The sequence below is a fragment of the Dreissena polymorpha genome, chromosome 6 (genome assembly GCF_020536995.1).
Source record: "Dreissena polymorpha isolate Duluth1 chromosome 6, UMN_Dpol_1.0, whole genome shotgun sequence".
Lineage (NCBI taxonomy): Eukaryota > Metazoa > Mollusca > Bivalvia > Myida > Dreissenidae > Dreissena > Dreissena polymorpha.
In genome coordinates, this window is record NC_068360.1 from 73,859,563 (window position 1) to 73,882,891 (window position 23,329).

The window sequence follows — 23,329 nt, forward strand, 5'->3', positions numbered from 1 at the left end:
GTTATTTAAATTTAGAAAATGCATTATACCGTATTCGATCAAATGCATTGCTATAATAATAATAATAATAATAATAATAATAATAATAATAATAATCTCTTTATTTCCCGAAAGTAACTCATTAAGACAACACATTGATACAAAGTCATGCAAACAGTTTAACAATGGCAATCTTATTTTCAATGAGGCCTTCAAACAACTATGGTATGAATAATGCATTCTTGCATTATCATGCGAACATGGATATATGTGTCGATAAGAATATATATATAATATTATATACTCACAATGGGTATAAAATAGCTGACTTAATGCATTGAATAAATACTTTAGTAAGACATTGACGGTGTAATAGAAGTGTCATAAAAAGCAAGTCTATTACATGACTTCTCTTATATTATTAATTTCTCGTTCAATATTAAAATAGTCTCAATGAACAATTATTTATTTACAGAAAGTATTTAAGAATATTAATCTATTGTCTATTACATTTTCTCATATGCACACACTCGCACGAATGAACGCATACACACACATACATACACACACATATACACACACATTCAATTACCATATCTTAATTAACACGACAAATAACAATTACTATGTCATTTACGAACTGGTCACTGTTAACATTAGCTTTTCTCGAATGATAATTGATTAACATTCGGACGGAGGAGCAGTAGAACAATCTAAAAGTAATATATAAATATGTGATTTCATGATATCAACACAAAATTAATCACTTCGTGCAGAGAGTTCAGATGTACAGCTAAATTACAATTACTATAATTTTGCATGAGAGACGCACATAAATATGTCTTGATGACACCAAAATGATACTTTGTACCGTAATAGCGTCATACAATTCGTTGAATACTCGATGATTGCATTGTTATATTGTTATTTGGAACTTATTTTGCAGATGCCTTGTCGACTGGGTATCTAGTTCTTGGATCCATTGTGACTGGTGATGTATATGAAAACTTTCTTGCATTACCGATCGAGGTAGTGGAGGGCAACACAACCATCAATACAACACGTAGACAGTCTATGTTTTTAAATACAAAACCAATGTCCATCGATGTTGATTACGCTCGAAAACAGCTGTATATTTATAACGAGTACACGGCGTCTCTTGAAATGCTTAATTTTGATCCCGAGACCGGTCTTCAGAATTTACCATTAAAGTCTCTGCATTCCGGACTTTCTAGAGGATACGTGACGATAGCTTTGGATTGGATTTCAAACAACCTTTACTGGACAGATCCAATATTCAGATGGGTCGCAGTGCAGTCTTTGCAAACTAATGGACATTATCGAATCCTGGTTTATGATAACATCGAGAGGCCTACTGGGATTGCTGTAGATCCGATTCACAAGTTGGTTTCATTTATGACTTTCCGTCGTTGCATGATCTAAACGCATATGTAATGTTCGATACTATATAGTTTTCATTTCTAAAGAATTTGTATGATAACTACACTAGGACAGGTTAGTATGCATGTTATGTATTTCCAATCACTTTCAATAATTCAACTATAGAAATAATATTTTCTTATAGACCATATATATATAATGTTCATGTACGCTTCGAGTTTTGTTTCAAACACATAAGCGTATCTTTACCCTCAAGATATATGTTTTGGAGCGATGTCGGATCATATGCGAAGATTGAGCGTTCCAGTCTCACCGGAAATGGTCGTAAAACCATAATATCTCCCGGCAAAAATGGTAATTGTAGTTTTATGTTTGTCATTTGTTATGATTGTTTATTGTTGTTGTTTTTTTCAAATTCTTTTTATCTCTTTAAAATCAAAACTAAAAGTATATGGTCATAAATTCGAACCTGTCGAGTACTTGCGTGCGTGCGTGTGTGTTAAGGAGTGTGGTTCTTTAAAATTTTGATATATTTCATTATTATTGTGCATGCATATATGATTAGTTATGTTTTGTTCGTATTGCTGAAGATGAAATATGATATATTTGTTGTAAATTGTATTATGTTAGAAGACGTTGTTGAAAATAAGAAATGTATTACATGAATTGCATATTATGTAATTTCATCTGATGTATTTCTTAAGTAAATCTTCTTTAAATGAAGTTTTTATATTATTTTATTTATAGCTCAACCGATAGCCCTTGATGTCGACATTGCATCATCGAAGCTGTACTGGGTTGATAATTTGCGCGATACCGTGGAGCGATCAAATTTAGATGGAAAAGAACGCTCGACTATCAGAAAAGAATACTTGCAGGACAATGCATTTTTTGATATAGCAGTATTACGCGTAGGTATAAGTAATATTTTATAACCCATATTATTTTCTTGATTGAAAATATAGTTGAGCTACAAGGACTATCAATACTATGGATACTGCACAAGATAAAATTAATATTATACAGCAAGATCCATTAATGTGAATTTGCATTGTTGGTTTTGCGTTCAATTCTCATTTAGAAACATTTGCAGTATACAAAATAGACGTGTTTGTTCTGAACTGAACAATGTTTCAGGACGTTGTGTATGCACTAGAATTGTCGTCAAGCACAGGTGGAAAAGTGCACCTTTTTAACAAGGATACTGGCGTAAGCCACGCCAAGTCTATCGAATCAAAATATTCGGGAATTACATGTGTGACTTTATTTGCACCACAACCTACAATAACAGGTTTACCAATACTTTAATCGCAAGCATCATTCTATGTGAATTATGAAGAAAATACATTATTTATTTTCAAACGATGGCCTCTTTTAACCATTTTTATTATTATACTTACAGGAAGAACTTAATGCAGCCTATATATATTATATATATATAAATATATATATACATATATCTGTTTTTTGTTAAATTGCGACGTTTTAGATGTGTAACATGTAAACTATATTTTAACTATGTTATCATATGCCAATTTATATACAGATTACTGTTCAAACATTCCATGTGAGAGTATTTGTGTGAGCGAAACGACAGGACCCGAATGTTTGTGTCGTGAGGGGTTTACGTTGAATGCCGATGGACGCACATGTTCAGGTATTGTGTCCTTATATATTTGTTTATCGTTCGTATATAAATTCATATTTCGATTTAATGTCTAATACGCGAAACAAAAACATAAAACGAAAACCAAACTGATTTTTATATCGTTTTTTGTTGTTGTTTTTTCATTATAAAAACAAACAGGAAACATATGTCCATATTAATATTTCGTTTTAATTTTAATATTACAAAAATCAGTATTTGAACATTCAAACTATGTGTTTGGTCCCGTTTACCGTTCTTGATTTGATACAACGGTAAAATACGAATTAGCCATGCTTTGAAGAATCAACAGGTTTTCTTTGTTAATTCTTTGTTGCAAAAAAAAACATTTTGGTAGTAAACGTCATTACAATCAACGTTATTCTGGTGCAGCAGCATATAAGTATTTGTGTGTTTTTTTTCCAAATAATTGTATTTACGTTTATGACATGTGTTACAAAGCAATCTCAATTTAAACGCTTTTTGAGTGCATACTGTATTGGTCATAAAGTCAGTATAATGTATGAAGGATCTCCCTGTGCCTATCATAATTGTTGCTATGAAGGCTATGGCTTATAGAGCTGAGTGTTTATTTATTGTAAGTAATTGCATATGCTAACTTGCCAACCTAAATAAAAACCAATACATAAAAAGGAAACTTGTGAACAAGTGTGTATGGACGAATTATACAATAATAGTTGTCAGAGACCATGCACATTTGCAAAATTATTTTCCAGACCGTAAAGTAAATATAACAGACAGATAGAGTGGAAGACATATAGACACATAGACGGACATAGGTCTATTGTGATTTCAGTATTCCCTCCTTGACTTCGCATCGGGGATATAAAAATTATTGTTGGTTGATTCAATAGGCTGCGGTTGATCGGTTAATATTGTTAATAATAAACCGCAAATTATTTAAGGTGACAGAATAACGAAAACGTTTTCGGAACAACTATTATACTATTCCCTTATTTTAGAACACAAGTCAATGGTTCTTGGTAATAATATAACACGTAACGGTCAATATGAACGAGATAGTGAAAATATGAAATAATTGACAATATATATACCTTTAAAACCATTTGCAATAAATTTTCATATTCCAGAAATATGGACAACGTTTTTATTAGAATATAATACTCGTTATTTTATTAGGCTCTACGCTTTTGAGGCTTTTTTTTATGAAACCGCAAGGTATTGATCATTCGTGTTTATTGAACATGTTTCTATTGTCTTAAAGAATAGTTTAACTCAGCATTGCATTAAATGTTTTGCTTAATAGCCATACACGTGCTTTTTTTAAACGTGTAACTTACTTTAAAAGAAATTGTCTATGACAATAAATGTTGCAGTAGAATACGCGAGAACACGTGTAGGCGATGACGCAATTCCCCACACAGGTTAAATATGTCGGTGGATCTTTATCATATCCATCTATGATCAACGTTTATAACGCTGACCTGCAATTAAGCAGAATTATACCCCTCTATGTGCATATATAATACATGTTCATCTTTTGCAATCTTTTTTGCATTGTATCTACAGTAGACATTCAATTCAATATTCATGGGCAGCAACTCTCATCTGCACAAAGCAGAGTAATGTCCAGTGTTTACTTCTAAAATTGAGGTTAAAATTAAAGTGTTTGTTTATCACTAACTTCAGTTTGCTCAAAACAAGCTCAATAACGTTGAATATGGCAAGCTTACCTATAATTCAGCATGTAAGGAAAATTGGGTCAAGGTCTCTATTAAATAGATAAAATATTTATTTTAAATAACTCTAGTTAAGTGTGGAATCATTAAATTGAAAGTGTATGTGTACTATGTTATTGCATTTTAGATAAGTCGGGTATAGGTCATTGTGAAGTTTACTGATACTAAAAAAGAAAACCAAATTCTTTCAATAACTTTGGGTTCGATGAAGGTATTTTGCTTTTATGTAATGCGACAGTTCCGTACATGCAGACATAGCTGGAAATTGCAATTAGGCCTGTCTGGTCAAGGTAACGTTAACAAATTGCAAAGTTCTTAAAAGTGAAATGTTAAAATTGGATAACGATTGAAATCTAGCGTAATTCATTTTTGTAGTAATGTATATGTTCAGGTTTGAATGTGCATAAAACTAGGTAAATATTATAAATATTGAGCCTCTAATATGTATTCACAGGTCACTGACAATATGAAAGACAAACACTCGTTGGCTCTTGGGACAGCTCCTGTTAGCTAGTCTAATCGAAGAGTAAATAGATCTACAAGAATGTGCCTTTATGACACACATGTATCTGTCTGTTTTATTCCAATTCTGTGTATGTGATTTAATGTATAACATATATTTCAATGATCTTAGTGCATTAACATATTTTTGTTCATGGTAGATGTTCTCTTTGAAAAAAAAATCCAATTACTGACTACATTGTATTCACACCTGTTTAACAAATGAAAAAAAGTTCCACACTTTTGCTAAACATATACATTCGATTGATACTGTCAACAATTTCCCTGAAGGCATGAATTGCGACATGAAGCTCTTTCACAGCATATTATATTCCGTTCGGGTGCCTGCACTTCGAGCATCTTGCGGGCTGTAGGCTCTCGTAGCAGGTGTCCACACATGTATTGAATCCAAATTGTGATTTACAACAAGATGCAAACATAGTGTGCTACACTGATCCTGTTTTTATCACTCTATCTTGTTATAAATATCAGAGAAAATGTTTCAATGCCTCGAGCAATGGATTAACGCAATGGGATCTTTCATAATTCTTATCCGCAGTATTATGTTTGGTGCTTCTTTATAGGATAGAGAAAACGTGCTTAAAACAATTATGAAATTATTAGAAATTCCATGCAAGACAATGGCATTCAAACAGCGGAAGCAGAACGCTACATTATTGTCCACTAGTTCAAGCGCATCAGGAGTTGACGATGATGTGGATACAATTGAATTAATTTCATTGAATAAAGCGTTGGTTGTGTTGCACAGACTCTTTCAACGTTTGAATTAATGAGCAAACGAACTTGATTTTTATACAAGAAAATAATATTACAATTTTCAATTAATGAATGCACCTTTAATGATCACGCAAGCGAAAGCGCCCTTGTTTGCGTGTTTCGCTTTTCGTATTCCATATGCTCTTTCTTTTAGTAAAGTGTTAAAAGTTTGGAATTGCTTCTTTTGGTTCGAATGTTTACGCAGAAATGATTTTTTTGTTGAGAAATTTCTTTAACGATTAATTAATGCATTTATTTCTCATTAATATTTTCTTACACATATGTTCCTGCAAGTATTTGACGAATTCATTGCGAGATGGAATTGATCAGTTTCAATATTGACAGTTCGAATACAACTTTAACATTATATTATGTAAGGCGACGTTAAAAGTTAAACATTGGGAAACTTTTGTTAGCCGCAAAATGTTTGATTTTGTTATTTCTAAACGAAATACAATTATTATAAAGCAGCATTTTATGAGACATAGCGCAATATATTTCCCAGTTATAATCGTCGTACCGCCTTTTATTTATATAATATACATTTTCCCTATTTTCGTATGTTGGTCATTTGTTCAGACACCAAACGCATGAGACGAATCTCTCACTTTAATGTTTAATTAACAACGCGGTAGCAATAAATGATAAATCATAATGTAACATATTTTTCCCGTAAAACGATTTATTATCAGCGTTTTCTAACTAGTTATGAAACATATGAAGGCAAATGTTTCTCAACTTATATTTCCGTTATTGTGTTTATCGCATATATTTCCTGTCACTTACGAAATGCACATGATTTTAATAGATTTCTCATGACGAAAAAAATCGTCTGCAGATGTTCACAATGGAATAGAAAAAAACAAACTCGTAACAAAATAAAATGTTGATATACTTCAACATATTATTATTGTACATTTTTGTTTTAAATAATGACAAAAAAGCAAATAGTCTTCGCTTAAGTATCAAACATTTTCAAAAGTATTAATATCATGCAATCAAGTACAGTAAACAAAAGGTGTGCTGGGGACCTTGGACCATTCATTTTAAATGTGAATAATTGGACTTTGTTTATAGAAAACATGCATGTATTGGTAAACGTTCTCATTTGTCGGAAAAACGAAAATACGGTTATATTCACGGACCGTTAGTTTTTAAATGTTTTCAAAACATTAGTTTGTAAACAAAATAAGAAAATCAAAACGGTGTCATTTAAGCGCTCGGCAAATAAACCTTATTCGGACCTCAAATATTCACTTATTACAAACAACTGCTTACTTGTATATGTACTAATTTCGCATAAATATTTGCTCGCGAATTGGTAAATTAATTCAGGTAAATGTTATTAAGATTAAAGTAAATTACATTGTTGATTAGGGTAAATTTCATTTTACAACATGTAATTGTAAACTAGTGCACAAAACGTCTTTGACAAGTTCAGAAATTGCAAAAAAAAATACAATTGCGCGTTACATTTCGTGTAAAACGGGTCGTTTTTGTCGTGCAACGTCAATTTATTTACATTTTGTTTTGAATTTGTTCCTGTTTCGTAGTTAAGAAGGTGGTAAGATACATATACTACAAATAGTGCATGCCTATATCTTTTGTGGTTTTGCAGAGACTACAGGTCTTCTTCACCGTGCCCTGGTCTGGGCTACAGCTACCACAGTATGTGCTGCTGATATAACAGGGATCCATGACGAATTGAAATACATAGCGACTAACAAGACATGTTTCCCGAATCTTGGGTCGAATCTAAATTGGCTTACAGTCGGTATGTGACTTATCGGCTTCATAACGTCGAGTGCCATTGTTTAATAACTGAAGTGATAAATTTTGAGGTCTGAACACATGGTAATAATTGGTGGCAATTCTGACTTAAATTTATAATATATAAACACAGTTATACCTTATATATATATATATATATATATATCTATATAATATATCTATATAATATATATAATATATTATATATATATATATATATATATATATATATATATAGATTCACACGATCAAACGATTATATTTGCGGATGGCAGTGATATCTATAAAGTGGCATTAGATGACGTCCACACGAAGCAACGTATTGCATCAGCAACGGAAAACGTGACAGGTATTGTTTGTTAAAACAGACCCTGACATTTTTCATAATTTTAATTTGGCACTTCAGTAAAGTATGTTAATACATGCGGTGCATATGTTCTTAAATACACATATATTTTTTTACTTGATATGGTATGTTTTAACGATCACTCTGTCCCTATCTCTGATTAAATTAGTGCAGTTAATGTCGTAAGCATTTGCCCTTAATAAAGGTTAATTACCTATTCCAGGGAGCTATGACTGAAGTAAGGTTAAAAACGGCAGCACATCTAACTTACAATCAAGCAAACTTTATCATTAGTTACCCACACTCGCCGTCGTATGTCGTGTAAATTGTAATTAATTTTAAGCAATGTGTTGAATATATTTGATTTGACATTTGAAAGTGTGGTCTTTTGTAATTTATATAGTGTGTGAAATAGTTTGTTGTAAGTGTCGGGCGGCCATATGCGCCTTACGCCGTACTTGAGTAAACCGTTTGATTCATTAATTGAACACATCAACATTATTCGGTTTTAGAATACTTAATTATTTCACAATATGTATATATCACCATACATGTCGCCGCTGAATGTTAAAAAGGGAAACGAACATGGAAATGAACCAATTTTCATGTCTCAGCAGGTAACAAGTAACCATCTGGTCTCTAGAATGGCCTTATTGCAAATGATACTTTGTGTGCATTTGCTGCTAAATGTGTTAAGCCTGTCAACGACTATTCAGGCGTACATGGCAATGTTTGTAAATACCTTCACAAATTGTAAAAGCTATTCATTTGAGAACCAATTATGGCAATAAAAGCAGGAACTTGTGTTACAATACATTAATTTCAATACCACCTAAATGAACTTGCATTTGTGTATACGTTCGAAATTGCGTTGAGTTGCAGCTGTACATTGTGTGTCCCGTCACCATCTGGAATCTTATTTGTAATGAAAATGCTAAATCCTACATATTTATTAATGAATCAACGCGCTACCTTGAACATTTAACCGACCGCGTTATTTTTAGTTCATCGACACAATTACTTTAAGTACTTTATTTTTGTTTTTTATTTCTTTAAGAGTTACTTTGCTTACTGTTTAAAACTGTAAATAAACAGTTAATAATATCAATTAGGTCTAGCAGTAGATTGGGGAAGCAAAGATGTTTACTGGTGCCAAGGAAAACCTGGAACAGGGAAAATAAAAGTTTTATCTCAAACAACAACGAACATGCATACGCTCATTTCAAGCGGATTGAATAATCCGAAGGCACTGAACGTTATTCCGTGGCAAAGGTAAGAAACGAATAAATGCATGCGTACAAATACTTAAAAATAGTATCCGCTTGATTGATGGAATAACAAGGAAACGACAATAACATATGTCGACACAATTAACAAAAAAAACGAACTATATTATCTAGTCACGACATTTTTATCACTTACGTTTCCAAATTTACATAAAACATGAATGCTTAAAATGTAAGTTTTCGATCATTACGGCAGTTGGTACCTGTTTTAGTAAAATGATATGGATACAAGGAAGATCAGGAAGCTATCAGATCAAGATGGCCCATATGCAAGGGACCTATATTCAGACTATTGTAGACTGGAAGTTCTTGTTCGAACCTCGAGACCTTACTGTTGATGCAACAACCGAACTGTTTGTATATGATATATGATTCTGTACCTATTTAATGTTAATTCTAATAGATGCGTATTCAATGACATTTTTTGCTAAAACATCCTTTTTACGGCAATACATTGTTATTTTTGTGTCGTTTATGTAATCTGCCATAAACATAATAAGAGATCATTCACAAATAAGTTGTTAGATTCATTTAGTTTAAATTGATAATTTGTCTCACAATTTATCATACTTATAAAAATGTTTGTTATTATATTTACAGAGTGTATTTTATTGACGGACAAGATTTAAGATCAGTTAAGTTAGATGGGACACAACTGACAACAATAGATGGCGGAGCTTCAAAGTCGATTTTGCCTCTAAAACTTCATTCATACAAGGTTATTTTAAGTGTTCTTGTGGCAGCTTACCAGCGCAGTAATGCCCACAATATCGTAATATACGTGCTTTTTGTAAGAGCGATACATGTAACTGGTGAAATAAATGCATTAAGTAATCATGATTAAAAACAAATGCAACAAATTTCAAATGCGTAGAGATAGTTAATTATAATATAAAACTATTTGCACATTGTTATGTTTACTTATTCATACGGCTATAGTCATGTTGTATGAAAACTAAATATCGACGATGTTGGGTCTTCAATGAAAGACCATAATACTATGTCTAAAAAGTTTTAATTTCCAGAATCACCTCCTTGTGGCAGACTCAGGCGTCAACCTGGATGTCGTGTCTCTGATGGAGACATCAAGCAACTCTTACACTCTGACTACCCTCGTAGCTGTTACTGATATAGGTGTTTTTGATATCACCGAACAGCCAAAAGAGAAAGGTAAATGCATATGTTAATGATATGTGCTTCTATTCCTTTGCATTTTTCAACAATTGTAAAATTTTACAATCCATCATATGTTGGTCGTATGTTTATTCAATCGTCTCCATTGAATGAAGTTATAGTACTTTTTGACTTAATGCCTAAAATATTTATAAAAAACACATATATGAGGCGGTCAAAAAACTTAGAAATATCAATTCACATTTTGTTTCCAAAAGGTGCCTGCGATGCTGATAATGGATTCTGTCAGCACATCTGTATTCCACTTGGTCGAGAGAGAATATGTCAGTGCCGTTTTGGTTACGTACTTGATGACAACAAGGAAACATGTTCATCAGGTACTTGTCAATTTATGTTGTCCGTCGATGAGCTTACATACCCGTTCAGGAGCTAACGTAAATCATCAATCAAAATTAGAATGATATGCTTATTAGTTAGGGAATGTATGGAACTTGTGTTTTTGATAAACATGGCACAACTGCTATGATTTGTGAAATAGCAGAGTATCATTTTCCGAAGTTCGACAAATAACGGAATTCATAAACTTCTGTAAACACATATTATATTGCACCTTTAATAACTTTATATTAGATCGATATGCCAATGTTTAAACACGTGTTCCAACGGCCCTTTTTATTTCAGAACCACTGTCGGACAATTTTATGTATGTTTCGGATTGGTACAATGATGAAATATATCAAGTTTCTCTAATAAATGACGCTGTAAACGCCCTTGATATTAAGCACATCGATTCCCCTACTGGCGTACTTTACAACTCAATTACGAAAAGAATAATATGGATACAGACCTCATCAACAAAAATTCATTCTGCAAATGCCAACGGTACGGGATATTCAGAGGTATTTGATGTTGGTAAGTTCATGACATAAATACATAATAATATCTGTATTGGTCTTTGGTTTGATAGAACTTAACTTTGCATTGCTATTGCTTTTGTAATAGCGTTTTTATTATTTAATTGTATTTACCAGTTTTGACCCGACTGTTTATCTGATAGGCCTTTCATGAATGATCGGTGTAGGGTATGTCAGCAAACAACATTATCCCAGTTTTGAAAATATGAAACAGAAAGTTGAAATATTTTTAATGCATAAAAGCGTGAACAGATCCATTTAAGTGAATACAAATGCATGGTATAGATGTATGTTTCACTTTGAATTGTACTTGTTTTCAACTTGTGAAAACGTTAAGTGGCTTTTAACATTCACATTCGAAAAGAACACCCAAAACACATGAATTATTGTTATCAAATTAGAACATGAAATACATGTTAATGCGGTTTATAATGGCAAATAGGTATAAAAGATTAAATGGTATCGCAATGTCAAAACAAATTTAAAATAAATATATGTATGGCACTCTTCTTACAGTTTGCTAGTTGCGGAAACGTAGTGTCCTCCGACTTTTCACTATATTTTATAATAAAAATGCATTGTTCTAACGTGTGCAAATAATTGTCAATTATATATTAACTTATATTTAGCCAACTCTATCAGTGATTTAAATACCACAACTTGTCAGTTTTGTAATGGTAATATGTCAGTCACTATAGCAGATGTGTAGCTTTTTGAGGTTCTATATCACTATTATTGTGGTATTCATTAATTGATTTCATTAGTGTACAATTCCCTTGAAAACACAGTTTTATTGATATACAATAGTGTCGTTTTTATTTAGCGGCAACTGTTTGTGTTGCAACAAAAGCATCAACCATTACTTTTTATGAAACCGTCTTCTCTTCTTATTCTTTAAATGAACTGTTTTTCGGTTTCTGCACATAGCTAGCGCTGAACCTCATCGCCTGGCACTTGACTACAGTACAGGGGACATTTTCTACACCGCTGAAGGATCAAACACATTGCCGACGAAGTTCACCGGAATCGGAGTTGTGTCGCCTAATGGTATTCATAGAAAAGTGATCTTGGAAGGTGTTAAACCGAGGGCTATTGCCATTGAACCTGTTAAAGGGTATGTAAACTCTTACACAAATGAATCGAAAAAACACAGAAATTAGTAACAGATGTATGAATAAGTCCTTATTTTGAAGTTTCTTAATCAAACATACTATTAGAAAACTCCTTTAACATTTTCAAGGAATAAATCATACTTACATCCTCTAATTTGTATGTAAGGCAGGTAACTAATAAGCTATAACATACCAGAAAATACACACAGCACGATAACAAACATAAACATATTTCGAATGGCGTAACCGCATTTGATCAGTCTATACGAAGAATTAGGTAGTTTAAACAGAACCAGAAATTTTGAAAAATACACCCGCGTAAATAAATTGTAAGCTCATAGAGCGATTTTCGTATAAAACATTAAAAAGCAATACAGTACAACATTTATTAGATTTTATTGCATTGTTATTATTCCATCGATTATATTTACAAGAGCAACATAAAAAACTCCCTGAAGCACGATGAACGGTACTTAGTATCCGATATATATCTTGCTGCTGACGATATTTCACAAATTGACATCGATACGAGATGATTTGAATGCATGTCATGAAGAAGCCGTACATGAAGAATAAAAATTGTATAGCTTGGATGTATATGCATTATACTGAACTGCTACACTATTTGTGTCCATGTTTTTTTGGTTATAGTACATGTTTACATATGTGTTCGGTGCCATAATGGATACTATATGCAGCTGTTTCTTTTCTTACCTATAAAGATAGCACTATTGTGTCGTCTTTATATATTAAAGAAATCTTTAAACAATCAGTTCGACTAAGCGAAGACTGATTCATATGAATTTACTACTTAGCATCAAGCGAGTGCATGTTATTCAGTTTTGACGGATAGTGTTATTTTGTTAAGTGATGTCTTGTTTTGGACATGCAACTATGTTTTATGAAAAAAGCCATGAATTTATATGTCTTGTATGCAAATGATTCTTCATATATTTAACTACTATCATTAGATTTCTGTTTTGGACCGACTATGGAACTTCAGTATTGATGCGCGCCAACACAGACGGCACCAATATTGTAACACTGTATACATCACTGGAATCGCCTAACGGGATTGCCATTGACATATCGGGTATCCTATTTACGTTTTCTATTTACTCTTTATGGATGATTGGTTTGTATGTGAATGTATGTAATGTTTTTTGCTCTTATTAGTTTTATCCAGAAAACAGTACAAACATTAACGTTTTGGGGGTACCGAACGTACACGTACCTCACTATTTCCTTTCGTGTTCCGTTGATATTTTTGTGTTTTAGTTAAAGTGGTATAAAGTAATGTGAACAATATATTTTGCTATGATATTGTATACAAAATACGATTAGTTACTTCCTAGAAGACTAAACAGGTTGCCTAAATTGTATTTAATATCATTATAAAAAGGTACCAAGAGTATACACTGTCTCTATTTAAACATGCATTAAAATGTTAGACAAACAATAGCTTCATAGACGCAATATATGTGTTAGCATATGATATATTATATGATATATAGCATAAACATATTGTTGTTTGTGTGAACAACAAAATATACATGTTACAATATAAAGATGACACATTTAATTGGCATTCGTTTTGAGAACACATACCCATTTTGAAAAGAATACAATTAATCCGTTGTTTATTATATCTGTTATGGGCATACCATATACATTTCATAAATGAAGTTCATATTTATTGAACGAACATGTGTTTGAGTAAATATCTGAAACAGAAAGGTTTCTCTAGTAAAACAGATCAAGTAAAGCGAATTGTTTTCATTCAGAATATCTGTATGAAATTACATTCTGTTTTCAGCAAGTACATTGTACGTTGCCGATGGTGGCACAACGAACATAATATACCGCTGTGGATATGAGGCAAACACTTGTGTTCAGTACTTTAAAGATACTGAAGTGCGTCTCCGGGACATACAACTTCTCGGCAACTATCTCTATTACACTGCTTGGAATAAAGTGTAGGTGGATTTTGCTGATGAAATGTTATAGATAATGTTATGAACTATTTAGTCTTACGACGTTTGATATAACTTTGCACATGCTTTTATATATACTCCCGATATATATTTTATCGATAATGACTTGGCAAAATGATAAAAATGCCATCCATAAACTACAATTTAATTGAATATCTTGACGTATTATTGTACACACAACTAATGAGTGAAATTGTTACAAAACACTTTTATTGAAATTGCATTTCAATGTATACTTGTCTTGTAAAAATGTATTTCAATAAAATGTTCTCAGATCCATCACAAAATTGCACAAAACAAACACAAACGACACCGCTCAGATTGCAAACAATGCAGAATTCGGCAGATTGAACTGCATTTCTTTGCACTCTTCAAAATTTTTCCAAATAAATGGTAAGATTGTCTAAAATTTTGTTTGAACATACGCAATCGCATAATTAAGAGTAAATACAAAATAATGAGTAAATTACATTGTATTTATTGACAAAATCTCAGCTAACGTACAACTAGCAATATCGATTTGTGTTTGTATTTGTTAATATCATAGTTGGCGTTTTAAAAGACCCTTCTCCAACTTCTGGCATTGGAGACTTTACGAGCAACACTGACACATATTCCTCCTCCAAAATCATGTACATTGGAGCTGGAGTTGGTGGAACTATAGCAATTGTCATTATTGTCGTCGTCATCGTTATCGTTTTCATAAAGTAAGTTAATAGTAAAGTAAAATGTTATCGTGTAACCGTTTAACTTATATGTCTTCACGTGTTAACAAAACAAATTCAACTATGATTTTAATGGTTGTAAACGAACATCAACGAATTTGTTGTATGTTACATATATGAATTAGTCAATACTAAAAAGTTAACCATATAACCTATGTGTTACTATTTGGGCTCAATCACGGGTTTATAACGGTGTACAATGGGAATTGTACAATCCAAATGCAAAAAAGCTCATTATCCATATAGTCAGCGCGAATTTATTGTGTTTATAATCATTTTATTACTCTTCTCTTTTATGATAAACGAGTTCATGTAATAGCTCAAAGAAACTCTATTTAACTTTAATGTTTAGGCGAACGTTTATTTACTTTAAATTCGGATGAACACTTTTGAAATGTATTAAACATTGTTAAGGTGCGGAAGAAAGAAACCACAGACTAGTGCACGGTACGAAGAGAATCCACAGCATGCCCATGCAAACGCGGCACTTGAGCAAAGTTCTATGTTTGAGGGAGGAGCTGTAACTTTACGAACGCACGACGAAAAGCCCTACTCAATGCCCGATAATCTCGGAGGCGTATCTCATAACTCGGTAAAAACAAAATAGTTTTATATCATTGGATTTGTTACATAGTAAAACGTTTTGCCTTTTAAATTTCCATTTATATTCTTCTGAAAACATAAAATAATACTAGTTCCCTTAATATGTTCTCGTGCGTTTGCTATGCATCGCTATAAAAGTTGCGCATGACTGGAGAGTATTACCATATTCGTTTGAGAAATCGAATCACATACACTGCAGGGCAGACTCACCATCGATGAGACGATCGATCCTATCAAGCACTGCCCAACCAATGATGCACCTCATCCACCTACTAAATGGCGAAAAATGCCTCGAAACTGTGAGCTTTCAGATGTGTATTCAACACCATCTAAGGAGAGAAGATCAGTTTTGAATTCGTCTGACCAATGCTAGTAGAATGGAAGTAGTTCCACGCATTTGTACTGGGAGCGTTGAGACCCAAACAGGACAAGTGTTCAATATTCACATTGAGACTAAAAAAGGAAACGAGTTGAATGTACATATGTTTAGCTTCAGTTATTGACATGGACACCGTGTCCTTTCTTTTTTGTGTCTGCAAACAATCGTTTTACTGGCTCCACTGCACCACTGTAGATTTAGACAATTAAACAATAAAATAAGTTTATATATGTTTGTTGAAACAATTTGGTTCATAAGAGTATGTAGGTAATAATTTACATAACATCATTAATAAGTTGTATCGTAGTATGTTCACAGTTGTCCACTATTATTACTCGAAACACTGGGTTTAAGAACTGACTTTTTTGTTCTATGTTATCAAGTTTTAATGCAGTAAAACGTATTCGCACAAGTGTAGTTTTAATATGCAACTTACTTTCATATAGTTTATAATAAACTTAAAAAAAAATAATCGAACATACTTTTTCGTCTACCATTTTAACATTTTAGAAGGATTCGTTAAAAATAACTATATTGTCAATTATGAGACGTACATATTGGTCATATCATCAATATATGTACCAATTGTCAGCATTCATACAAAAGAATAAATAGAGTCATAATCATATGCTAGCTATCAACATTTTAAGTTAAGGAATGTATTACTACAATTCAATATCCCTGTTTTAGGCGTCCCGTTGATGTGTATAGGCTTAATATTCACTGTTTCATCAAATACAAACCATATATAGGGCACGCTGAAACGTTTCCTTATTATGTATAAAACTTTTCATGGTACGTATTTAAAAGATGAACGACCCCAAAATCACATATTTATGGAATGTATGCAGTGTAGAAATACACATTAAAAACTGACGACTCTTAGCTTCAAATGCCGCTGCATACGTTTTATTATACAAATAATTATACTGTGCAATATTTATAAAACGTATTTATCATTTAACACTATGGGTACCATCGTTTATAATCACTTTGTTAACTGCATTATGTGTAGTGTATTAATATTGCTGTTTATATATTGTATATACAAATTGTTAATAAAACTAATATCTTAGAATAATTCACTCATATGGTTTTATATATAACGTACGTATACAGAGTTACTAAACCATAACTAGACCGACGTTTAGCATTCAGTTTCTCCACACACTAAATTGTATTTGTAGACGTTATCGACGTACGGAGCATGTTTTTTTATATCTACTATGATAACTTTTTGAAGTCAATAACTTCTTATTTTATTTAATTATTTTTTATCATTATCACTGTGCTTTACGTTTGTAGCATACCTGTTGAAAATAAACTCTTAAACTGTACGCAAATGTAGTTGTATGCCCCTCTTTAAAAACGTTGACATATAGCAGTCCCACTGTCCGACGATGCATCTGTGAGTCCCCTCCGCGATTGTTCTTAACAAATTCCCTCCTTAATGTCTTGACAAAAAGGTAAACTATATAATACTGTCGCGCGTAGTACCTCTCTTCGCATCTGGCCATACAGCTACTAAACATAAAATTCCTATCTCAACTTTGCCATTTATCGATGGATTTTTTAATATCTTAGCACCAATGTACGACGTGATAGGATAGAGTGTCGCAAGTAAAACCCGCCTTTCTACCTCAAATGTCAAGGTCATATTTGGAGAAAAAAGATTTTTTTGTCTAAGTAATATTATTTCCATATTTTGACAGAATTTGAAATCACATTGCACAACTGTAAAGCAATCTGAGACGAATTTATTTTGTTACAGCTATCCCTACCTAAAATATATATAGGTCACACTTAGAAGTAAAATGACAAATTAGAAAAAAAGTTGAACCTAGGGATATCTGATCCCTCTGGACACATGTATATTTAGACGAAGACGAATCTGAAGCAATTTTCAATTTTTATTAAAGCCTTATTTATTTATGTTTATAATCAGTTTTGTTTAAAGGGACCTTTTCACGTTTTTGTAATTTAACAAATTAAAAAAAATGTTTCGGATTCGCAAATTTTTGTTTTAGTTATTATATTTGTGAAATAATAATACTGTACATTTACCATGCTCTAAAATTTCCATTATATGCATCTTTTGACGATTTAAAAATCTGAAAATTATAAAGCGTTGCAACGCGAAACGATTGAATAATTTGGAGAGTTCTGCTGGTGTCGTTATATTTTGTGACACTACGAGGATTGCTAATATAAAGTATAAGATACATCACTTATTGTATGAGCACGGATGGCCGAGTGGTCTAAGCGTTCGACCTTTACTCCAGAGGTCAGTGGTTCGAGCCCAGTTGAGGGATACTTTTTTTCTTTCTCTAATTTTATTTTTGTTTTTTACTGGAGCTTTTTAGATTCAATGTTTACATTTATCTGCCAAAATCTGTAAAAAGGTCACTTAAAATCACGAATGTTTTGCAATCATCGCTCAAATGCGGTGAAACATGTTGACCGATTTTACTTTTAATTTGCTTTGTCCTGTATTGTATGGGAATTAGTGAACAAATAATAATAAAAAAATAAGCAACTGCGAGCAATACTTTGTCTCCTGGAAGTTTTTTTGTACTAATATAGTTAATATTTACTGTATGAAGCCGCGAAATGTAATTTGCATTAAATGAAACAGACCGTGTATACAATAAATATGTCCTGCTTATGGGCAGTGTTTGTATTACTATACATGCAATTTTAAGCGTATGGTAAGATACCGGACATAAATATAAGAAATTCATACAACTTGTATATGTATTAACAGTATTGCTGTACTCTTCACTATTAAATAGCGTGTCAATAGCATTATTCATTATCACAAAAAAGACGTTGAGCGCCTGAAAGAAGCGCGCCGTGTATTAGTCATCCGATCACATTTGCTGCATTTGTTGATATTTCTTATAAATTAGTTTATTCAATGAAAGTGTTCGCTGTTTTCGTATTTTTTTCTGTTCTTTTACTCTATTTTAATAAGCTTTATATTCATAATTACATCAACCATGTTAACACATATTTTGATTCCTTAATGTTGCCCAATTAGTTGTGCAATTTATCCAAAACAAAGCTGATGATAATAGTTTTTGTTATCAGTAAAATGGCGTCAGTTATATATTATCAATAGTAAACATGTTTACTTTTCTAAATAAATATTATGTTCATAATCTTATGTTACAGACGTATTTTAATGAATGAGAATAATTGGAATGCAATGTTTTAAGACAATTACAATTGTGTGGGTACTTGTAAACATGCATTATATGTAAATAGAAGTTAAATTAAAATGTATAACAGTATTGGAACTACGTTTTAAAACTGCAGGCACGTGTATTAGGGTATATGCATCGCTTCATTGTTTAAATCCTTGCTAAACTTGTTTTCAATCCATTAAATTAAGTCAACAAAATGTCGATAAGCCTGTGAATATTAACATCCACAAAACGTAAAATGGTGTGTGTTTTTATGTGTATAATTAGTGGCATACTCAAGTAATATCCTGTTGATTGCGTTTGTGAAATCAATGGGGAGAACGCGTTCGCTATCCATTTAATCCGTGGACATTTCCATATGGAAAAACAAAAAACACAACTTGAGCTACGATTATATGATGTATAAAATGCCTTGTTTCATTGAGAATTGGAGAACACAAATCAGTTCAATGCACCATTTAACCTTTTGTCTATTTGAACATTCATTGTGTAACGGTAACATTAATTTTTACATAGCTTTTGCACAAGAAAGGCAAGGGCGACTACAACTATGGGAACCGCCACGGAAACACCATAGCAATTGGTGAAGAGGAAGAGGAATTTGTGTCATCCTCGATTTTAATAACCATATTCCAGGAGTTTAATTTTATTTGCCAGGTTTCAAAGAAGTATTTGCGGTGGGCTTGGTTAACGATGCGATCATTTTATTTGCTTATGTGTTGGTATATCATGGTTGGAAATGCTTAAATATGTCATCTTGGACGCTATATGTGTGTATCTAGCAGGTGTTTGTAACAATCTGACACTAGGCAATTCAAACTGATCTCTCCAAAATATATAACTCCCATCTGTATAATTATGCATTAGAATACTTTCTTACGAACCATATTTTATAAATAGTCGATCGCGTTTAAAGCACTCATTTGCTATGTCATTAGCTTTAAGTATTTGTAAACATTTGACACAAATTCGAAGTGTTGCAATTAAATGTTTTACATTCTTTAAAAGATTTCACAAAATGTAAACACGGAAAAAGAAATTTAGATAATGATTGTCATACAAATCAGTTGTTTTTCATATTGAGAATCTTCTGTCATGTTGTGGAGGTAAAACATTTAATTAAATGGTTAGATACTCGACATGACTGGAAAAAGCGATGTTAATATTGCCCCCAATAAAAATACACAACGCAATAGTTTCTGGAGACTGTTGGATAGAGCCGTTATAGGCCATAGATAGGTGTTTTTTTTGTTAGCTTATTTTCACATGTTAGTTAAATGCTCAAAGCGAAATAATTTTCGTTTGTCATTAATTCCTTACTGATACTATACCATTAATCACGGGGGCCACCTCTTGTTTGCGATGCATAAATACATGAGCCAATGCTTCTTCCGATGATGCGGTAAGAACCGGATGTTTTGAAAGTTTACGGATAATGCTTCAGGATGAGAAGATTGTATATGTTTGTTTCAATATATTTCGCATTATTTTCAACATCGGGCAATTTAGTGCGATTCAGCAAAGATTAATTCATCCGCAAAGGTACAGAAACATTCACTTACAACCCATTTGGGAACGTGGAGACATTTATAAGTTGTGCCATGGTAGAGTATTTGAAAGCAAATCGATGTTTTTTGCCTGTGTGACGAGAAAATGTCCACAAGATTAATGCGCTAATGACATGAAATGATTGCGTTCAACATATTATAGTTGCTGCATTCACAAACTTATATGCGTCTCGTGGATCCAATAAATACTTTTATATTTTTCCAAAACAGGATGGAGCCAACGCCAAGGTGGGGCTTAGGACAGGACCAATGCACGATATATAAATCAGCCTATGACGTTCATTTGATAGATAATGTTTCTCTTCATATTTCTTTTTAATTTTCAACATATATACGTAAACATTCACATTCTATAAAAAAAGATCTACATATATAAATATATAAGTAACCAATACGATTAAGATGTCAGCAACTTGAATAAAACATATTTTATGATATACACACTATGTATATATTCATATGTAATACTGAATATATCCTATAACAAAATTCTCAACGTTCCTAAAATATGTATTTTACAACAAATATGTTTATACAGTCAGATTATTTACGAAATGTTTACAATATGTTACCTCCGCTTGAAACGATGAGATTTGTCTCCTTTTCCAAATGCTTAATTTACTTTAAGGCAAATGTGAACGAATCTTAATTAGGCAAAACAAGTTTGTCCCCACTTTCATCTCCAGAAAAAATGGAAGGCTCGATCTTGAATCGTGAACTGTTTTTGTTAAATTCCAAGTTACTTTCCAGTTTCATATATACAATGATATACATCGTAAAATCTATTTGCAACAAATGTTTCTTCATAATTATGTAGACTTTACTTTTTCGATAATATTTCGCTATGATCATCGAATTAGGAAAAAATATCGAACATTCAACTGGGAATGCCACTCAAAAAAGTACGGTCGGCAACAAAAATTAAATAAGCTGACATGTGAATTGGTGCCAACCCCTGTTATAAGCGCCTTTTCCCTAGGCATTCGCTATATATCTTTTGAAAACTACAAAATTATCTTTTAGATCGACAAGAGATCAATGTTTTTGTACATGAAACTACTTGTACATGTTTAAAGTAATGGTTTGATATTTTCAATTGAATTCGTTTGACATTTGCTTGTCAAATAGGCAAGATTCATCGATTTGTTTTCAAAAACCCTACCATGACACCACTTATAAAGGAACCCACGTTTCCAAATTGGTTGTGATTGTATGTTTCTGTACAAATGTGGATGAATTGATCTGCGCCGCATTGCACTAAATGTGGCGGGTTCTACAATAATGCGAAATATGTTAAACAACAAACATATAAGACTCTGTACAATTATCCCGGGATTTTCAAAACATCCGGTTCTTAGCGCCACCTCGTACGTAGCATTGGGTCATGTTTTAATGCCACGCAAAAAGAGACCGTGTGGTTTATATATAAATTATAACAATACTAGCTTCGCTTCCCGAATTTCTGTTTATTTGTCTCCAAAATATCAAGTCTTAATACGATCATACATTTCTCAAGACGATTATTTCAGCTAATCAATAATAGCTAAATACCATCCCGCATTGCGTTATCTTAACAAATCTGCTTGAAAAATTACACTATCCTATGAAACCTACCCAACAATAAAGAAAGTGAAACGTTGATAATAACGCTTTCATCAAACTCGACAAACACTACATTTAAGTTTAATGTCAAGGTCGTTGTTACTAAACAAACATCGTGACATCACTTTGTATGCTTCTATGTAATACGGAACACCCACTTGCGTTATTTGTATAGGATTTGATATAATGTTTTACATTTGGAGCGATGGGAGTGATATATTTAAAACATCATACTGAAGAGGTGTGTTTTTGTCAGACATTTTCCAGGCTTGACTGTGTTTAACACCCCATTTTGCGGATGGTCCTCTTTCAGTTGGGTCCCCTGTACATTGCTACAGCCATAATAAGTTGAACTATTTTGATTACCAATGGATTTCACCTCGTATAACTTGATTTTCTTCTAGACACAAATATGAGTATTGGTACACTTCCTAGTCAGATAACAGCGGCCCTTCCTTGCATTGTTTTCTTTTTTACACGACCCGTCGGTAACGACGGGGGCATACATGTTTTACATTAACATTTCCAAACGGTCTCGGAGCAACATGCGTCAAATACCTTTTAATCATTAATATAGTTCCAGATTCCACAATAATACGACACACGTGGTATAAAATAAAATCAAAGTTGTAAAAGTTCTTTGTTTCTTTTCAAATGTAAATGACA

At 32.5% G+C, this 23,329-nt stretch overlaps 1 protein-coding gene across 2 annotated transcripts in view; it reads left to right on the forward strand.

Annotated features, from left to right (window-relative positions):
* LOC127836330 (low-density lipoprotein receptor-related protein 5-like) overlaps window positions 1-17,624 on the forward strand; it is a 29,157-nt gene extending 11,533 nt beyond the window's left edge. The window contains exons 2-21 of one of the 2 annotated variants that reach the window (XM_052362909.1): window positions 926-1,382; window positions 1,637-1,734; window positions 2,128-2,291; window positions 2,518-2,671; window positions 2,927-3,037; window positions 7,643-7,798; window positions 8,033-8,143; window positions 9,253-9,412; window positions 9,639-9,779; window positions 10,027-10,144; window positions 10,452-10,596; window positions 10,818-10,937; window positions 11,242-11,472; window positions 12,402-12,588; window positions 13,558-13,679; window positions 14,403-14,562; window positions 14,855-14,973; window positions 15,128-15,287; window positions 15,720-15,897; window positions 16,108-17,624. In XM_052362909.1, the coding sequence (XP_052218869.1) occupies window positions 926-1,382; window positions 1,637-1,734; window positions 2,128-2,291; window positions 2,518-2,671; window positions 2,927-3,037; window positions 7,643-7,798; window positions 8,033-8,143; window positions 9,253-9,412; window positions 9,639-9,779; window positions 10,027-10,144; window positions 10,452-10,596; window positions 10,818-10,937; window positions 11,242-11,472; window positions 12,402-12,588; window positions 13,558-13,679; window positions 14,403-14,562; window positions 14,855-14,973; window positions 15,128-15,287; window positions 15,720-15,897; window positions 16,108-16,281 (3,266 nt within the window). In that variant the 3' untranslated portion in view covers window positions 16,282-17,624. The remainder of the gene's footprint in view (window positions 1-925; window positions 1,383-1,636; window positions 1,735-2,127; window positions 2,292-2,517; window positions 2,672-2,926; window positions 3,038-7,642; window positions 7,799-8,032; window positions 8,144-9,252; window positions 9,413-9,638; window positions 9,780-10,026; window positions 10,145-10,451; window positions 10,597-10,817; window positions 10,938-11,241; window positions 11,473-12,401; window positions 12,589-13,557; window positions 13,680-14,402; window positions 14,563-14,854; window positions 14,974-15,127; window positions 15,288-15,719; window positions 15,898-16,107) is intronic. The other variant, XM_052362910.1, reaches the window with a different exon arrangement.
* The last annotated feature ends 5,705 nt before the right edge of the window (window positions 17,625-23,329 follow it).